The sequence below is a fragment of the Engraulis encrasicolus genome, chromosome 10, assembly GCF_034702125.1.
Source record: "Engraulis encrasicolus isolate BLACKSEA-1 chromosome 10, IST_EnEncr_1.0, whole genome shotgun sequence".
NCBI lineage: Eukaryota > Metazoa > Chordata > Actinopteri > Clupeiformes > Engraulidae > Engraulis > Engraulis encrasicolus.
Window position 1 is genome coordinate 16,253,023 of NC_085866.1, and position 19,292 is coordinate 16,272,314.

The following is a 19,292-nucleotide window of genomic DNA, read 5'->3' on the forward strand; positions in this document are numbered from 1 at the left end:
CCTCTTAAAAATTCTCCTCTTAAACCCCACTACTGCTCCCATTTGAGAAGGCAAGCAGGCAGGCAGGCAGGCCTACATCCTACTGCACTGGAGAGGAGAGCCTCGCCACATGAAATCAATTAAAAGGTGCTGGAATGTTCTGCTGAGATCTGGAGTTGATTTGGGGTAGTTGGGAGCAAGGGGGGAGGCAGGAACAAAGGGGGTGCGGGAGTGGTGTGTGTGTGTGTGTGTGTGTGTGTGTGTGTGTGTGTGTGTGTGTGTGTGTGTGTGTGTGTGTGTGTGTGTGTGTGTGTGTGTGTGTGTGTGTGTGCGCGCGTGCGTGCGTGCGTGCGTGCGTGCGTGCGTGCGTGCGTGCGTGCGTGCGTGCGTGCGTGCGTGCGTGCGTGCGTGCGTGTGTGTGTGTGTGGGGGGGGTGTTAGAGAGTGAGTGAGTGAGTGATAGAAAATGGGTCATGGCTGCCTGAGCTGAGAAGCAGATTTGGGGTGGCTGCTCCTTTAGGATGCACACAAGGAGAGGAGAGGAGAGACCTCCCCCTCTCTTCTCATTCCCCCTTTCTCTCTGTCTTTGCTCATCTCCATTTATTCCCTTTGCCTTCTCCCTTTCCTCTCATTCTTTCGCCCCTTCTTCATTCCTCTCTTTCTTTTGTCATCTTTCATACCTGTCTTCTCATTTTATCACCCCATTCCACATTACACTTCAATGTCTTTGTCCTTTTCCATATTTCTGTTATTCACCCTCTCATGTCTCTTGTCTCTCGAGTGGTTATCCTGTGTCAAGCTGAAGTAAATAAGTAGCACAAGTTGTTGCCTTACCAGGCTGTTGTATTACAGGGTTCATGACGAACCCTTTTTTGCCTTTCTCACCCCTCTCCTTTTTTGTCCTTTTCCATCACCCTCTTTTATTTATATTTTCCCAGCCTTCCCTTTGATGTGCTCTTTCTCATCCCAATTAAGTATTTCCTTCATCATAGTTCTCTTTCACCCTTTACTGCTCATCTTTTCCTGTGTCCTACTCCCATCCCCACTTTTTCCTCACTGTCTCTCATCCCTCGTTTTTGTCATTTCTGTGGCCAGTTACCTCTCACTAGGCCTAGCCTACTTTTCAGTTGTCCCTCTTGGTTGTGAACTCCTCTTCGTAAACCTCCTTTTCCAACACCATTTGTCACAACTCTTAGCTATTGTTTCAGTCAGTGATTCCTATTTTAACAGTCTTGAATGCCAGGCTAAATATCAGCTCATATATCCCTCTCAGAAGAAGAATATGTCAACACCGCTTCGCCCCGCACCACCACCACCACCACCACCACCACCACACACACACACACACGCCAAGCATTTGTCAGGCCAATTATTCGGCATCACAATGAACATGAGCAAAGCAGGGGATCATTATCACTCTGTTAAAGTCAATTAACACAGCAGCTAATAATTAAAATGTTTTAGCAGCCATGTAAGATGGCTTTTAATGGCTTAATCACTATAATTGAAATTGTGACTGATATGCAGTTGTGCCTGGAATTATTATCAAGTGTGGCAGGCAGATTGCCCTCAAGGTATCGTCGTCTCGCACGACGCGCATGTGGCTCGAAACTTGTGAAGTTCGCTGTTAAATGGCTTTATGAGACTGAAACACGACACGCTGGCTGTACCCAGCTAAGACTGTTCAGAGGAAGCCGAAAATAGTGTTTTGTGTTAAAAGCACATGTTTTTTTACCCTCAGTCAAGGAATTCAGACAGAGCTGCTGAAGAGAATCTTGTAGAAAATACCAGAAGTTCTCTTTCAACAGACAGACACTCTATCTGTGTTAAGAGCTGAAGCTTCTTTAAGAGACTCCTGTGTAAGATTGCGGAACGTCCGTTCCGGTAGAATATTTGCAGACTGCACTAGATAAAAACTCGGGCTGTGTTTTATGTTAAAGCTTTATGGTAGGCTAATCCTTGAGCAGCTTTATGCTGCCTCTTTCCTTGAAAGCCGACAACCATGCAGGCATGAATTCTATAGATGTCAAATGGCTAACCTCCCCTTTTCTGGGTGTCTTGATTTCCTGATCTCCTTGTCTTCTCTGTCTCAGTCTCTTTTGCCATCTCTCTCTCTCTCTCTCTCTCTCTCTCTCTCTCTCCCTCTCTCTCTCTCTCTCCCTCTCTCTCTCTCTCTCTCTCTCTCTCTCTCTCTCTCTCTCTCTCTCTTCATCTCTCTTCATCTCTCTCTTCATCTCCCTCTCCATGTGCTAGCCTCTACTGACCCCCCTCTTCTCCAGCCGTGTGAAGCCTCTGCCTGCATTCCAGGTATGCGCTCGGTAAATATTATGACTCATTCTTCAAAGTAGGCCAGACCAGCGAAACACTTTTCCTGGGTGCTGGGTTGGGTCGGCACAGTGAGGCTGTGTCACATTCATATTTAATGACTCCCCCCCCTCGCGCATCTGTTCAACGCTTGCCAAGCTGAGTGTGTTTATGTGTCATGCCAGTTAAGTGTAGTGTGGCACTTAAGTGTAGTGTGCTGCAGTACGTGGGTGAAAGCAAACAGGAATGTCCCAGAGAAAGAATGAGGTTTCATATTACAGTACAAGCCACATTCACAGGTATAAACAAACACAATATAGGCCCTATATATAATATGTAATTAGGATTTAAGATAAATATACACAACATGCGATATGTACCAAAAGCAGTAATTAGGGGATTTTTGTGTTTAGAAAAAATCACAGGAATGTGAAATGTCATCACTCGCCCAAAACGTATAAATGCCAGATGCCTTGCACTCATCGCTATGTGACTGAGGCGTCACATCAAATCACATCACATTTCTTGAAAGCTTCCTCTCTGGTTTCATTGCCCTCCATTTAAACACAAGCTGCTGTTGGCAGACACGGGGACCGGGCACTGTTAACTTTCTCACTGATGTGAGTGTCACAGCTCTGTTTGTCATGGCTTCGCTCACTGTGATCTTAAGAGGTGACGAGTTCTCGCACCACACTGTTGAATGCTGTCAGTTGCTGCTTGTATTGTGTGATGATGAGAAGCTCCCACAGTCACCCCAGCAGAGTGGTACATACAAAGCACAAGTAAAGTATTGTTACACATGTAATTGCCACACAGCTGGAACTATGTAATATCATACTTATTGTTATTTACATATGTAACAGTACTTCCACTCAGAGGCGCATCTTGTCACCAGGCTAGGCAGGCAGCCGCTGGGGCCCCCAAGCCCCTTGATGGTCAATAACAGCTCACATTTTACTACAGTTGTAGCAATTTTGGTTCAAATGTGATTTTTTTTAAAATTTTCGCTTGGGGCCCCAGCTGACACTAGAATCGCCTCTGCTTCCACTTGTACTGCATACAACTCTGCATCCCAGTGATCCTGCTCTTTAGTAAGCCACCTCCCCTGCCGCATAGGAGGAGGCGATGAATAAAACACACCACTGCAAGCACCCCGTCATCTCATCATCTCACATTCTGCTTTGGTATTTAGCATATAAATGAACATTGAAAGAGTTGACCAACAAACAACAACAATATTCTGCCTTGATATCCATTTCAATGGAAGTGAACGAGTGAAACAAGTGCAAAAGTAGCTACAGTTGCTACAACCTTGCTGAAGAAGCTGCGCCGTCAACTGCTCTTGAGTTTGTTTTGCCTGCTCATGACGTGACATTGGAATGTTGCATTTATCTCGTAAACATTCTTATACGCTACCCTCAACAACATTCTACGCACCATCCTCAAACTGCGTCACGACTTTATACTATGAAGTTAACGACCCTTCATCTGAAGCTGTCGGTCAGTTCGTAGAGTAGAGGCAAGGCATGCTTCATTGCGGATTCTAAGAGGACTTATATATTCATTGAAAATTGTGGAGTAGGGAAGTCTTCTGCGTTTCATTGTCCCCAAACCTGAGTTGCATGTGTAGACGATTTTCCCTCATTTAGCTTTTTGGCTCAGCTTACTTCTGGACTCGGTGGCATACATTTCTTTGGCAAGCTTTCCTCTTCAAGCTAATCTTAGCTTTGTTGGAGTATCCACCAACAAAAAAAAAAACGTAATTTCAGGGAGAAACCATGCTTTCTTTTTTTCACCCCTCTATTTGTTTCGGACCCTATATTTAAGGACATTTCTTCTGTTGTTGGGTCATTTGTATTTATACATGTTTGTTTCAGCTTGGCCCAGTTTATTGTTCTGATGTTTTACTGTTGGGTGTAGTCCTCCTGAAGTAGAGGGCACAGAAAAGTCCTTATTCACTCACGCTGACCCTGAGCCAGGCATGATCTGCACTCTCTTACGGGCAGTTGTGCCATTGGTCTGCCATTGGTCTGCACTATTTTGGTTGTGCGGAAGAGAGAAGAGACTTTTGGAGGGAGAGAGACAGAGGGAAGGGAGACAGACAGAGAGACAGAAAAAAGGGCAGTTTCAGATAGAGATAGAGATAGAGAGAGATAGAGAGAGAGAGAGAGAAAGAGAGAAAGAAAGAGGGAGATGGTCGGAGAGAAGAGAGGTAGAATGGAGAAACACAGGAGGGAGGGAAAGGGAGAGAGAATGAGACAATGATTTAACAATCCTCGTCCCTGTCAAAAATATGTCAGAGGGCTCTGAAATGTAGAGCTCCCTGTGGGAAGCTCTCATCCAAACCACCACGACCTCCACCTTCACCAGTCCTCTCTGACAGTCATTCAAACCACCACCAGACTCCCAACCCCATGACCACCACTTCCACCAGTTCTCTCTGACCGTCATTCAGACCACCACCACCACCACCACTACCCCACCACCATCCTCCCTGACAGGGCACACACACACTCTCCAGGCTTAGTGTCACTCACCCTCCCCTCTCAAAACCACAACCTCCAATTAGGCCCATAACGATTTTTTTTGTTCTTCATGCTGTCGGTATGGACTGTTCCTTGGTGTGGAACTTAATAATGGGACACAGTTTATAGGCTGATGGTAGTGCTGTGGTTAATTTTCAGTTTAAAGCCTTTTACTTATGGTTTTATGGACCGTCACCTATAGCAGTGTTTCACAACTTTATTTCCCCCTAAGCCTGTTTGCCAAACCATGAGAACTCCCTCACTTGTTATGCTCTATTTCTCTTCCTCTTCGCCAATGTGACTGTGCTCCGTCACGTACATTTGCCATCATCACATTTCTCCATATGTGGGCCGGGTACCCCCTGAAGTGTGCTCGTGTGCTCGCGTCACGTACCTCTTTTGATACACATACAGGTACCCCTGGTTGGCAAACAGTGACCCAAAGGAATCTACCTGAGTGACCACTAGCGCAAGGTGTTGGAGCGGCAGGAGTAGGCCTGGACTTGGGTGCTGTGCCGCACCTTCTGGATATTGTGAGACAGCCATCCTCTTCTGGTCCTCCCAGATACAGTACACCATCTACATTTATGTGGCGCGCTCTTTAAAAAGCTAGTTAGCCTGACATTTGTCAGGCTGCGTGGATAGCAGTTAGCACAGGTAAAATCTAAAATAATTTTTGTGACGAAAAGCACAAGATGTGACATGGTGGGCCATTGACAGCCCTATCTATTTGTGTTTCTGTTTTTTTGTCTTCCTGGCACCTCTGTATGTAGGCTACACAGTGTCACAGAGAGACACAGAATGTCATGATTGAATTAGGATAGAATTGAAAGCCCGTTCTCCCTCCTCAGTCAGGATCGGTGCCCTCCTACTCGCGTGGTATGATTCAGCGCTGTTCCTTTCCCCTGCCACTATGCTCCTCTGAGGAGACCAGTGTCTATTTATTCTGCATTTCCTCTACAACAGAGATCACAGCCTTGTCTTGTCAAACCAAATCCACAGATTTTAAAACACAATGATGCATTTAGGACATGCAGTAGTCTATTTAAAATCACACTTTGGGGCGTGTTGCTTTATTCGTTATTGGTCCATTTTGGTCACAGACATGCTGTAAACAACACAGTAGCTATTTGTCACTGTTATTATCATCAGTTTATCTGTTGGTGCTTTACTTCTGTTGTTAGCCACTTTTAGTGAAAACGTCTGCTAAGTAGTAGACTAGCCTATATTGTCTCTTAAGGACCGTAAATGCCGTTTGGGTAAGAAAATAATTGGTGTTTGTGAAAGTACGCCCTTAAACCGCTAGTTGAACAGTTTTGTTTGGACTGACTTACTTGCAAAAGGTGCTCTCAAACCCAAGTTTGGATGCACTAACGGTAAGGCTTCGCCATCTGTCAGGTTTACAACAGGTTTGTGTCTTAATGATCAATTCAAATCTTGGAATGTTGAGGTTGTTTTTTATTAACCCTTGCCTAATGGTGACTGTGCAACACATGCCAAAGAACAAGCTTTAATTTAGATTTAAGACCAAGATGAATGTGATCATAGGTCCTTTCCAGTTAGGATATAGATAGTAAATGCAATGAAATATAAGCTAAATAAATATCCATGAGCCGTAATCAAGGTCAATACATTCACCAAAGTGATTGGGCAGTTACTCACGTGTTTGTTTCTTATCTGTTCTTGTTGCCGGTCTTTACGTTTAATCTCTTGGATGGGATGATAAAAAGGGGAGGAAGATTAAAACAAACAGATAACAGGGACGAATTACGACTTCATGGGCCCCTGGGACAGAGTACAAGAAAATCCCCCCTCCCATGAGCATTGTTAGTTTAGAAAAGAAAATCAGGGTTTTAGGCCAGATGTTACAGACCCTATATTCTTGGTGGCCCAGGGGTTTGTCCCCACAACAAAATGTGAAAATGCAGTTGCTAAAAGTATGATTTTCAACTCACTATGAGAATGGAATGATAGAAGCTTGGGTTTCAGGGCCCCCTAGGGTCTTGGGCCCCTGCGTCTAGGCCCTGTAGGCCCATGCAGTAATCTTCATGGGCAGCGGCACATTTCCAGTAATCTGTGCTGTTGACACATACTGTACGGACTGATGTAAGAGGCCGGAGATGTGGTTGGAGGGAGCGTCTATGTTGTCTGCTCTACTTTCCTTATCAGTTTGGCGCCATAAAGAGGACGGTCTCATTACAACCACTCAGGTTACTAATTGATTGAAGTTTATTCAGTAATTGAACTACGACTAATAACTGATTGTCAGTAGAAAAAGAAAACAGTTGGTTTTAAAGACAGATTTGATTTGGTCCCTTCTGTTAATTCCACAGTATATCATGACACGCACACCACAAATTTACGGTAAACCGAGGTACGTATTTAGCATAAGTGCAATGGACATGGAGATTACAACGTAACTTGCATTGAAGTCAACTTCAACACGCACACATGCACACACGCACACAAACACACTGCACTACACACACTACACTACACACATAGGGCACTTTAGCAGAATGACCCAAGGAAAAATGTAGAGCCAACAGTTCTGCGTGTGTGCATGTGAGTGTGTGTGTAGCACGGTTCTGCTCTCTTCTGGCAGGGTGTTGGAGGAACGTGACCGCAATAAATGGCCACACTCAGCTCAGCTCAGCTCAGCTAAGTAAGCCCAGCCCAGCCTCTCTTGTGAGTGCAGTCACATCCTCCTGTTCTCTTGAGATGTACACTCTACCATCCCCGCCACAGCCTCCACCCAAAACCCTACGCTCACCACCACCACCACCACACTACACTCCTCAACCACCACAGCCTCCACCCAAAACCCTACACTCACCACCACCACCACCACACTACACTCCTCAACCACCACAGCCTCCACCCAAAAACCCTACGCTCACCACCACCACCACACTACACTCCTCAACCACCACAGCCTCCACCCAAAACCCTACACTCACCACCATCAGCAGCATCACACTACACTCCTCAACCACCACAGCCTCCACCCAAAACCCTACACTCACCACCACCACCACACTACACTCCTCAACCACCACAGCTTCCACCCAAACCCCCACCACACTACACCACCATCAGCAGCATCACACTACACATCACCATCATCAGACCACACCACCCAAACGCTCCCCTCACACTCGCTTATTCCCACTGCCACACCAAGCAAACCCTACTACACTCACGCCCACCACCTCACTACACTCCCCCAACCCACCTCCACCACTACTTAGTTACAAATCCAAAAGATGTTCCCAAACCCAACTTTGGATGCACTAACGCTAAGGATTCAACATCTGTCAGGTTTACAACAGGTTTGCGTCTTAATGACCAATTAAAATCTTGGAGAGTTGGGGTTGTTTTTAATTAACTCTTGCTTAATGGTGACTCCACCCAAAACGCTCACTTACTACCACACCACATCACCCAAAACCCCACTCTCGCCACTACTCAGACCCCACACTCCCTAACTCTCATACCACCACACCACTTTCCACACCCCAATTGCCTTCCTAATTCTGTCTCTCTCCCTTCCACCGCTCTCCTCCTTACTCCTTATCCCTACTTCCTCTCCCTTCCTCTCCTCTCCTTATCCCTGCTTCCTCTCCTCCCTCTCCCAGTCTACCTCCCCTCCTCTTGGTCTCTGTCCTCCTTTTCCTTCTTCCCTCTTTGACCTCCAGGGACCCACTTATTCTCATCCCTCTCACTCTCTGTCTGTCTGTCTATCTCTTCTCTTTCCCCCTCCCCCTCCCCCTCCCCCTTCTCTCTCTCTCTCTCTCTCTCTCTCTCTCTCTCTCTCTCTCTCTCTCTCTCTCTCTCTCTCTCATACCCCTCTTCCCCCCTACTCTAGGGATTCACCCCTGGTTGCCAAGTGTGTTGGGAGGTAAAGTCTCCCGCAGCTGAGGAGTGGCTCCCTGCTGTGAATCACAATCAGATATTTACTGCTCTCCTCTTCAGCAGCCTCTCTTCTTTTCTTCTCTTCTCTTCTCTTCTCTTCTCTTCTCTTCTCTTCTCTTCTCTTCTCTTCTCTTCTCTTCTCTTCTCTTCTCTTCTTCTTTCACCCCTCTTCTCTTTTCCCCCTCTTCTGCAGCCGTACCCCTTCTCCTCTCCTCTCCTCTCCTCTCCTCTCCTCTCCTCTCCTCTCCTCTCCTCTCCTCATTTTCTCTCGTCTGCTGCTTCTCTCACTCCCCTCTCATTTCCATCTTCCATTCCCTTTCCATTTCTCTCCTTCACCACGCTGTCTCCATCTCCCCATCTGCCTCAACCTTCCTTCCTACCTTACTCTACCGCTACCTCCTCTCCTCTCTCTATCTCTGTTCTATCTCTCCTCTCCTCTCCCCATCGCACTCTCTTTCTCTCCCCTCCCTATCTTCCTCTCTCTGTCCCTCCCTCCCTCCCTTCCTCCCTCTCACTCTCCACAATCGCTCTACCTCTCCCTTCTTTCTCTCTCCCTGTCTCCCTACCTCTCCTCCTTTCTCCTCTCCCATCACCCCTATCCCTCCTCCTCTATCTCACCCTATCTCTCCTTATCTCCCCTTCTATCTTCTCTCCCTACCTCCCCTATCACTCTCTTTCTCTTCTCTCTCTCCTGAGTGTGTGAGGAATGTAGTCAGTGGGGGGTTACAGCGCACCCCTCTGCATATGCCCCATTTACAAGGGATAAGGCTTCTAAAATGAAGTGGTAAACAACTTGCCTCGTTTGCAAACACAAAAACTGTTGATTTAGGTCAAAATGTAAAGGGTTTTGAAGAGAAACAAATGTCCTTTTTTTAAGTTTAGATTCAAGAATTGCACTGTAGGCATGCTTATAAAACGAGACTGTGTGCGTACATGGCAGTAATGCCGGGGCGGCAAGAGTATGCACACACACACACACACACACACACACACACACACACACACACACACACACACACACACACACACACACACACACACACACACACACACACACACACACACACACACACACACACACACACACACACACACACACACACACACACAGCAGTAATGTAATGGTTCCAAGAACAGTTTGTGGTTGACGGAGAGAGAAAAAAATAGAGTGAATCTCTCCCACAAAGTCCAAGAATTTTGACGGAAGACCAAAGTGTGTGTGTGTAGCATGTGTGTGTAGCGTGTATGTTTGTGTGTGTGTGTTTGCATGTGTACGGTATGTGCGTATACGCATATCTGCATGTGCGTGCGTGTGAATGCATATTTGTCTACGTGTGAACGCATGTGAATGCATACTTGTCTACGTGTGAATGCATTTAGGCTATATGATTCACGTGCACACACATGAGTTAGGCAGCAACCCTACCACTCTTGTTTGTGTGCCCGTGTGTGTGTGCACGTGCGTGCGTGTGTGTGTGTGCGCGTGACTGTGTATGTTGCCATGCCATGCATCTCTCTCTGTCTCTCTTTCTGTTTCTCCTCGTTTACGTGTGACTGCGTGCCTACGTGCCTGCGCGCGTTCGTGTGTGTGTCTGCGTGCATGTGGTCAGTCTGTGCCAAGACTCGCCATGGCCCCAGTAATGTCCGACATCCTGTCCTCCTGCCCGCTGCAGAGCGGAGTGAGATCCACAGACCATCCTATGGCCCGCCGGGTCAAAGAATACACACACACACACACACACACACACACACACACACACACACACACACACACACACACACACACACACACACACACACACACACACACACACACACACACACACACACACACACACACACACACACACACACACACTGCCCTCAGCTCCTCCTCAATGAGGCCCAGTTCCTGAGTTATTGCTGGACTTCCTGGTTTGATTTAGAGATGCGGCTGGATGGATGACGAATGTTTAAAAAGGCCTCCATGACCTAAGACTTACAAGGAAGCACAAGATTAAAGAAATGTGACTTATGGCCTTAAATGTTTACTTCATTCCCTAAACATTTCAGTACATTACTTCCATGGTCTGGTTTCCTACATAGAGCATTGTCATTTTGATCAGTTTTCTGTCGACTGCTGGCACAAAGGGATGCAAAACATCCAAGGCGAGCTGAGGTGTAATGGCAAGAAAGGAATCACATTTTTTCTATGGTATATTTTCATGCAGGGACCCATGGAGGCACCTCGATCGAATAAGAACTGCATAGTCGGGCTTCAATTTCCTTCTGAATCAATGAACCATCCATTCTCTAACTCTGACCTTTTCATATTTTAGATATTGTTTGTATTATATTTTATATTTTAGATATTTTTTTACAATAGTGTAGATTTTCTTGAGAAGGAGAGATTACATGAGAACTTCTTACTTGACTTTGAATTTTCCTCGGAGGACTTAAAGTACTCTACCCTATGAAGTGGTTTTAAAAAAATATATTTGAGCCTGTCTACTGTGGCCTCAGTGGCTACCGCCTGGAGCACCTGCTCCCAGCCTCCCAGTGTGCGTTCCAATATGCGAACTTGAAATGAAAAGAATGAAAAACAGTCCCTCAAAAGTTGTTGCGGCTAGGCTGACGGCTGGGAAACTTTATCGTTTTCTCCACGGAGGAGGGGCCAGGAGGCGGGACGAGGAGACAAGCACAAGTGGAGGAGGCAAGGTCGCATATTGTAACCTACTCCCAGTCACATGTTTCCTCCTCCCCATAGACATGCAAATAAGCACAGGTGGAAGAGGGGCCTTTGCATCGGTAAGTTGGCTCCAGAGGGGTATTTCCTGCAGGAAATCTTCCACTTAAGGTAGCAGTTGCCGAAGGCAGAATAGGACATTAGTTAAAAATAGCAGCGCAGAATTACTCGTGTTATTGTGTTGCATCTCGTTTGCTTTGAACTTTCAAGTTGGCATATGTCTAATTCCAGATGTCTCTTGTTGCAACTTGGTTTTCACAATGAACAAATATAAAGTGTAAGTTCCAATGCTTAATATCAAATGCTGTTTTGGGAAGGATGTGATTTATTGGAATTTAGAGGAATGTGTTGCTAACTTGTTATCTGTTCAAATCTTGTCTTATTTTTTTGTATTCTATTGGGACAATATGGTTAAGGTGTGAAGGATGTGTTGCTTCGGTGGTCAGGTCACCTTAGCCATAGAGCACTGGGACACACAGACACACACACACACACACACACACACACACACACACACACACACACACACACACACACACACACACACACACACACACACACACACACACACACTGCAGTGTTGTTCCGTGGTGGTGGCTGGGAAGTGGGCCTCTCTGCTGCTGCCCTGGCTGGAGTGGCCATAGGGCATAACATGCACTTGCCCAGTGGACTGGCCCGCCCCTCAATGGCATCAGTCCTCATTCCACTGCAGCACGCCTCTCTTAGATAGTCAGATTTAAGTCAAGGATTTTGACTGGTGCAGTCAAAATAGATCATATTTGATGACTAAAAGGTTGCCACAGGCTTCATTTTCTCTCAATGCCGGTGGACCAGTCATGACTGAAAATGCCCGGCCGGATTTTTTTTGCCTGTCGCCCCAACATATGAATGAGGCCCTCACTGAACCGCAGCTGACCCTGGCTGTGCTGTGACTGCCTTTCAGAAGGCTGGATTGAAATATGCCCTTTAAAAAAAGAACATGGGCAGACGTGTTTTTTCCCCTTCACCCCCTTACGGGTGTTTGGTTGACGTGTGCTGTTGAAATTATGTTTTACGACATAACATTTGTAACATTAGCTCTACGGTACACACACACAGGACTTTTTTCCCCTCCCTGGTATTACGGGTAATGTGGTGAAGCATGTTGGCAGCGGAGCCAAGGTTATATAGGCTTTGATTGAATTTAAAAAGTTCATACGAGTCCCACCCAAAAATGGAATACATACTAAAAGAACCCCCCTTCGTTCCACAATGATGTCTAGTAAATTGCTTTCATGAACAATGTTCGGAAAATAATCAAATGTGAAATGATCTGCCATTTCAATCTGTTCCGCATGTATGTAGCACAATTTGCATGTCCCAATGTTAGACTCTACCTCTGGAATGATCAGGGAAGCTGGCATAACAGTGAACATCAGTCACATTGCTTATTGTGATAACAGCACATTGCAGCAAGCACAGTGGAACATTCAAGCTCTGCATGTCCATCATGCGTGATGCGATAACATGCATGGGGAAATACACCACCTGGTCTCTTCCATGGTACCTACCATGTTGTAATTTCTGTTGGATTAAGAGATCATAAAACATCGCAATCGTGATCATTTGAGATCATGAATCCTGTGTGTCTTTCTCTTGCAAGCCTGTGTGGCATGTCCTCATGTCCAATTCCAAGTTAATAGAATGAAGATACCCGTAGTCATTTCTTTTGGATTGGGAGTGTCACAGTATATCTAATCTAATCTAATCTAATCTAATCTAATCTAATCTAATCTAATCTAATCCATGTCATTTTCTGATTTCGATCATCCATTTCCTCCGCAGGCCAAAGACATGCATCTCCAAGTGGTGATTGTTCCCTAGATGTGATTGATTTTAGTAGATCTAATTGATGCCATTTTATGACTTATTTTTTTCCATCCTCTCCTCTATCACCACAGGCCCAAAGACATGCAACTCCAAGCAGTTTGTGTGCAAGGACCAGGTGACCTGCATCTCCAAAGGGTGGCGGTGCGACGGCGAGAAGGACTGCCCAGATGGTTCAGATGAAGCACCCGATATCTGTGAGTAATCACTACCTCACCCGCACGTAATAGTTTGCGTAATAGCTTTTTTCCTTTCCTTTCCTTTCCTTTCCTTTCCTTTCCTTTCTTTTCCTTTCCTGCGCCTACCGACAACAACAGTAACGGTAGAGAGAGCCTCCAGCGCCAGCTAACCTTTTGCAGCGGGCCCTCTCTGGTAAATTGGAGTTGTGTTGTGGTCCCTTTGGGAGGAAGAGCGAGTTGAGTGAATCATCTGAAAGAATGTGGCGTTATGGTTCTTATTCCTTTCGCTCTTTTTTTTTGTCTCTTTCTTTCTCTCTTTCTGTCTTTCCTTTTATCCCCCCTCCCCCTCTCTCTCTCTCTCTGTGCTCATGCTTTCCTTAACACAACATCAATCAATCCCCCTAAACATTCCACACACACACACACACACACACACACACTAGGGTTGCCAACCGTCCCTTGAAATACGGAATCGTCCTGTATTTAGAGATAAAAGTACGGGTTCCGTATTGAACTGAAACGGGACACGGGACGTTAGAATGCAGGAAATTACATCTAAGAAATGCAAAATTTTCTGGGGGACGACCCCCAGACCCCCGGCACGATGAAGTGTCCCGTATTTTTTTCATTGACAGTTGGCAACCCTAACACACACACACACACACACACACACACACACACACACACACACACACACACACACACACACACACACACACACACACACACACACACACACACACACACACATACACACCACTCACTGTACACACTACACAGAAACCCCTGCAGTATTGCACTAGCAGAGCTTTGGCAGTGGTCTCTGTTCAGGAAGGCATTAGCAGCTAAGTGCTAACAGATGGTGGTGTGCATGCTACATTAGCATATAGAATGGCGTGCTAGAATGGTGGATACATAGCCTACATAGTTGTATGTGTTGACATGGTGCAAAGGGGTTTGCATGTTTCAGCACAGTTGGGTTCACTTCACCCCTGCAAGCCACCCCAAGCCACCCACAACACCTCTCACATGCTAACTGGAACCAACGCTTGGTAAACAAAAGCCACCATGCATCTTTACTAGGGTGAGTGACCTTCTCCGTGACAGGTAAAAGGAGGACATATTTTAGGACGGGGGGTTTGGGTGTCCTCCCCGAACAAAAAATGTGTTTCTTAGATGCAATTTCATGCATTTTAATGCATTTTTGTCTGGCTTAATGCTGTGCCTTACACCGGACAAGGCACTGAAAAGACAGACCGTCCGTCCTTAAGACGGGCGTCTGGCCACCCTAATCTTTACACAGAGAGGGAGGAAGTGATGCACGGACATAAAGAGGGACTCTGAGTTAAAGAGGGAGTTGTGAGAATGAAAAGGTAGAGTTGAGGAAAGAGGCAGAGTGAGAGACAGTTGAGGAAAGAGGGAGGAAGAGATGGAGAGTTGACAGAGCCGGAGTTGACAGAGTTGGGGGAAATATGAGCCTAGCACCCTTGTGTTTGTCACTTTGTCGCTTCACTGGAAGTAGGTTAGTGAGGCTAGTGAGTGCTCTGCCCCCAGTCTGCCCCCTCTGAGGTGTCACGAACCTGGACCAGTTCTTTTTCCGGTTGCCAGACTCCCTCCTCAGTCCTCCCAACACAGTCATCATGTGTTCCTGTAAGTGTAAACAAGGAAGGCGTACACTGCACGCACGCACGCACACAGGGGAACTTTCTTACAACTCTCTCTCTCTCTCTCTCTCTCTCTCTCTCTTTCTTTCTTTCTTTCTTTCTTTCTTTCTTTCTTTCTTTCTTTCTTTCTTTCTTTCTTTCTTTCTTTCTTTCTTTCTTTCTTTCTTTCTTTCTCTCTCTCTCTCTCTCTCTCTCTCTCTCTCTCTCTCTCTCTCTCTCTCTCTCTCTCTCTCTCTCTCTCTCTCTCTTTCTTTCGCTCTCTCGCTCGCACGCTCTCTCTCTTCTCTCTTATCGCCTGGCTGTGGTGTGAGCAGCAGTAGTTCGCCTTGCTGTGGTGTTAGCAGCAGTAGTGCTGGTGTTAGCTGTAGCAATAGCTGCCATAGCCATGCTGCTGTGGGCTCGCGGCTCCTAGTCCCAGGATTATCTTGAGGCCGCCGCAAAGCCATCCTGGAGTCAAAAGACATTCCACTCTCTTTGAGCCGCTGGATGTTTTGATAATTGAAATTAAGCCCCAACACGCACACACAGACACACACGCACACACAGACACACACGCACACACAGACACACACGCGCGCACAGACACGCGCGCACAGACACGCGCGCACAGACACGCGCGCACAGACACGCACGCACGCAGACATACAGACAGACACGCAGACAGACAGACAGACAGACAGACAGGCAGGCACGCAGACAGACAGACAGACAGACAGACAGACAGACAGACAGACACGCACTCAGACAGACAGACAGACAGACAGACAGACAGACAGACACGCACTCAGACAGACAGACAGACAGACAGACAGACAGACAGACAGACAGACAGACACGCACACAGACAGACAGACAGACACGCACGCAGACACGCACGCAGACACGCACGCAGACACGCACGCAGACACGCACGCAGACAGACAGACAGACACGCATACAGACACGCACGCAGACACGCACGCAGACACGCACGCAGACACGCACGCAGACAGACAGACAGACAGACAGACAGACACGCACGCACGCAGACAGATAGACACGCACGCACGCACGCACGCACGAACGCACGCAGACAGACAGACACGCACGCAGACAGACAGACACGCACGCAGACAGACACGCACGCAGACAGACACGCACGCAGACAGACAGACACGCACGCAGACAGACAGACACGCACGCAGACAGACAGACAGACACACACAGACAGATGGACAGACACACACACACACACACACACACAGACACACACACACAGACACACACACACACAGACACACACACACACAGACACACACACACACAGACACACACAGACACACACACACAGACACACACACACACACAGACACACACACACAGACACACACACACAGACACACACACACAGACACACACACACACGTGTGTCTCTCTCTCTCGCTCACACACACACACACACACACACACACACACACACACACACACACACACACACACACACACACACACACGCACACACATCTTCTTTCCTTTCCTCTCCTCTCCTCTCCACTTCTGACTTCCCTCCACACGCCTATCAACCTCTCCAACACCAGTCTGTAATATCATCTCCATGCCACTCATGGAGTTTGGCCCGGGAGACAATGTCCCTTTTCATCTCCACAGCAGCACACTCTGGGCAGCGGCTCAACGTTTATTCTTCCAATCAACTGGAGGCCAATAAGACCATTCGCCGTTGACCCCCTTTCTTCTTCTCGCCAGAACTGACTTAACTGCATTTAAAACCGTGTCGCTTCCTCATATTTAGTGAGGTTATTATCACAGAGGTCTACTGACAAGGTGTTATGGTGTTAGAACAAACACACTGTGTTCTCTTTTCCCTTGTCAGGATTGACCTGACTGCGTTTAAAATAGTGCTCTTCTTCCTGCTATTAAGGATGTTGTTACAAAGGTTTGGTGATAAGGTGTGTAAGTGTTGTTAGTCAAGGTAGGGATGGTGCTGCTATGCTGGTATCATTCAGGGTTCATGTGATTGGAAGGTCATGATTTGGAAGGTTATGTTGTAGTGTGTAATATGAAATTTCATATGAAATCAATCGATTGTTTGTTTTTTTTGTGAAAGGTGAGAGTTGTTTGTTGGGGAGCTGCGAGAGATCTTTGTTTCCACTTGAAATGCTAGGGGAAACCCAGTGTTCCATCTTAAAAACAAACAAACTGTGCTGCTGGTCTGCAGCTGTGCTGATGCAAACCGCTGTGTTGTTGGAGCAGTGTTGAGGAACGGTTTGATGTGACACCTCGTGTGTGTTTGGGTTGGACTTGGAGAGGTTGGGTATGTTTTGGTTACAGGAAGGACAACAGGGAGCTGCTTACCAAGGGGAATCCTACAGTGTCATCAAAATATAACCTCTATTCTGTTGGAATTAGTTACGGTTAATTGTGAATAAAAACAGAATACTATCATTTTGAAAGCATTCAGTTCGTACTTTCGATGGGTAATAGTGAAAAGACAACATGCAGTATGTCTTAACATTCAGAAAAAAGTGTTGTTTTTGGGGATATTCATTGAATGCATTGATGTCTCAAAAAACTATGGCTCCCAACTCCAATGGATTTGGGTATACCATAGGTTTATTGCTTCCGCGTATGATCATGTTAAACATCTGATATTTTTAAAAGATAATACCTCACACTGTTATGAGGATGTGAGGTACAATACCATGGTCTCTGTGTAGGTGGAGATCCAAAGTCTGTGTCTCTGTTTGAATGACAATTCTACCTCCTACTTTGAGGAAAACTGAGCTGAGACGAAAGCGCCTCAGTGTTACTGTGAAGGGGCTAATGCCTGTTCCCCACCAGTGACCTGTGGAGTGAAGTGTATAATAGGTGTGGATACAGCTGTATAATCTGTCACTATAAATGTTTTTAAAAGAAACATTCAAGACGGGGTGGGATTTGCACCAGTTCCTCTCCCCCCCAACACCCCCCACCCCCCTCCTCTATGTGCAGTCATACTTTGCTGTACACGCCCAGGGCTGCTGACAACTTTGACCGGGCCCAGGACAAAGTCATCTGAAAGGGCCACACACACCCTGTACATTCAATGTAATGAGGGCCCAAATTCTGGGCCCCTTGTCGACTTCCCAATGTGCCTCTTGTTTGCCTGTTCGCTTTATTCTGCGCAAGCGAAACCAGGTCTTTACCTCCGCCAGGGAGATCATGTTATAGCTGGGAGTCAGTCTGTCTGTCTTTTCTTTGATTAAAATAACTTGTCAGGAGCAAATCATTCTGAAAAGTTGACAGTAATTTCTCGTTGGGCGGTGAGTGTATCTGATTGTGTTGGCTTGTCATTTTGAGTGTTACCCAAAATAACTGAACAACTAAAAGATGTGTTATTCTGAAATTTTGTCATTGCCTTGAGGCCATTCTTTCTCTGTATGTCCCATTGCTGTGTTGCGGTCCTGGAACTTAAATGTTCTTGGCAGAGGTCTGCACTGTCAGAGTGCTTTTCAAGTTGTTTGGCACATTTGTTGACCTTTTTGTTTTACACCTTTTATTTTGTCGACTGTGGACGACTACGCTGCTGCATTGCTGTTATAGAAGTGCAATTCAGTGATCTAACTGCACTAAAGTGGCATTCAGAGGCCTATTTCCACCCAACGTAACACTTAAAGTGGTTATATATGTTTATGAAGGACGCACACGCACACGCACACGCACACGCACACGCACACGCACACGCACACACACACACACACCGACACACCGCACCACACTGAGTGAGGCATGTCGCAGACATGCATGTTCTGCGCGGAAGGGAACAAGGCTTCATTCCATAGGGTTAAGTTTAGACTTGCCTCCAGACCACAGGCCTGTCCTGTTTGTTTGTACTCCATACAATTTCTGCTGCTTAACTGCCGAGCGTTTTCACCAGCGCCAGTTAATTACTAACCGGCGAGATTGAGATTGGCTTCCCTTCCCAGCCGCTTGCCTGCCCTGTGCTGCCAGGAGCTCTCTACTTCACTTGGGGTTGACACACTTTCGCTTCTTTGTGCTCTCTTGTATTCTTGTCCTCCCTTTCTCTTCATGTCCCTCTCTCTCTCTCTCTCTCTCTCTCTCTCTCTCTCTCTCTCTCTCTCTCTCTCTCTCTCTCTCTC

At 46.5% G+C, this 19,292-nt stretch overlaps 1 protein-coding gene across 4 annotated transcripts in view; it reads left to right on the forward strand.

The window, feature by feature from the left end:
* lrp1ab (low density lipoprotein receptor-related protein 1Ab) overlaps positions 1 to 19,292 on the forward strand; it is a 256,132-nt gene that overhangs the window by 22,664 nt on the left and 214,176 nt on the right. For all 4 annotated transcript variants that reach the window (XM_063208181.1, XM_063208183.1, XM_063208182.1 and 1 more), the window contains exon 2: positions 13,388 to 13,510. In XM_063208181.1, the coding sequence (XP_063064251.1) occupies positions 13,388 to 13,510 (123 nt within the window). The remainder of the gene's footprint in view (positions 1 to 13,387; positions 13,511 to 19,292) is intronic.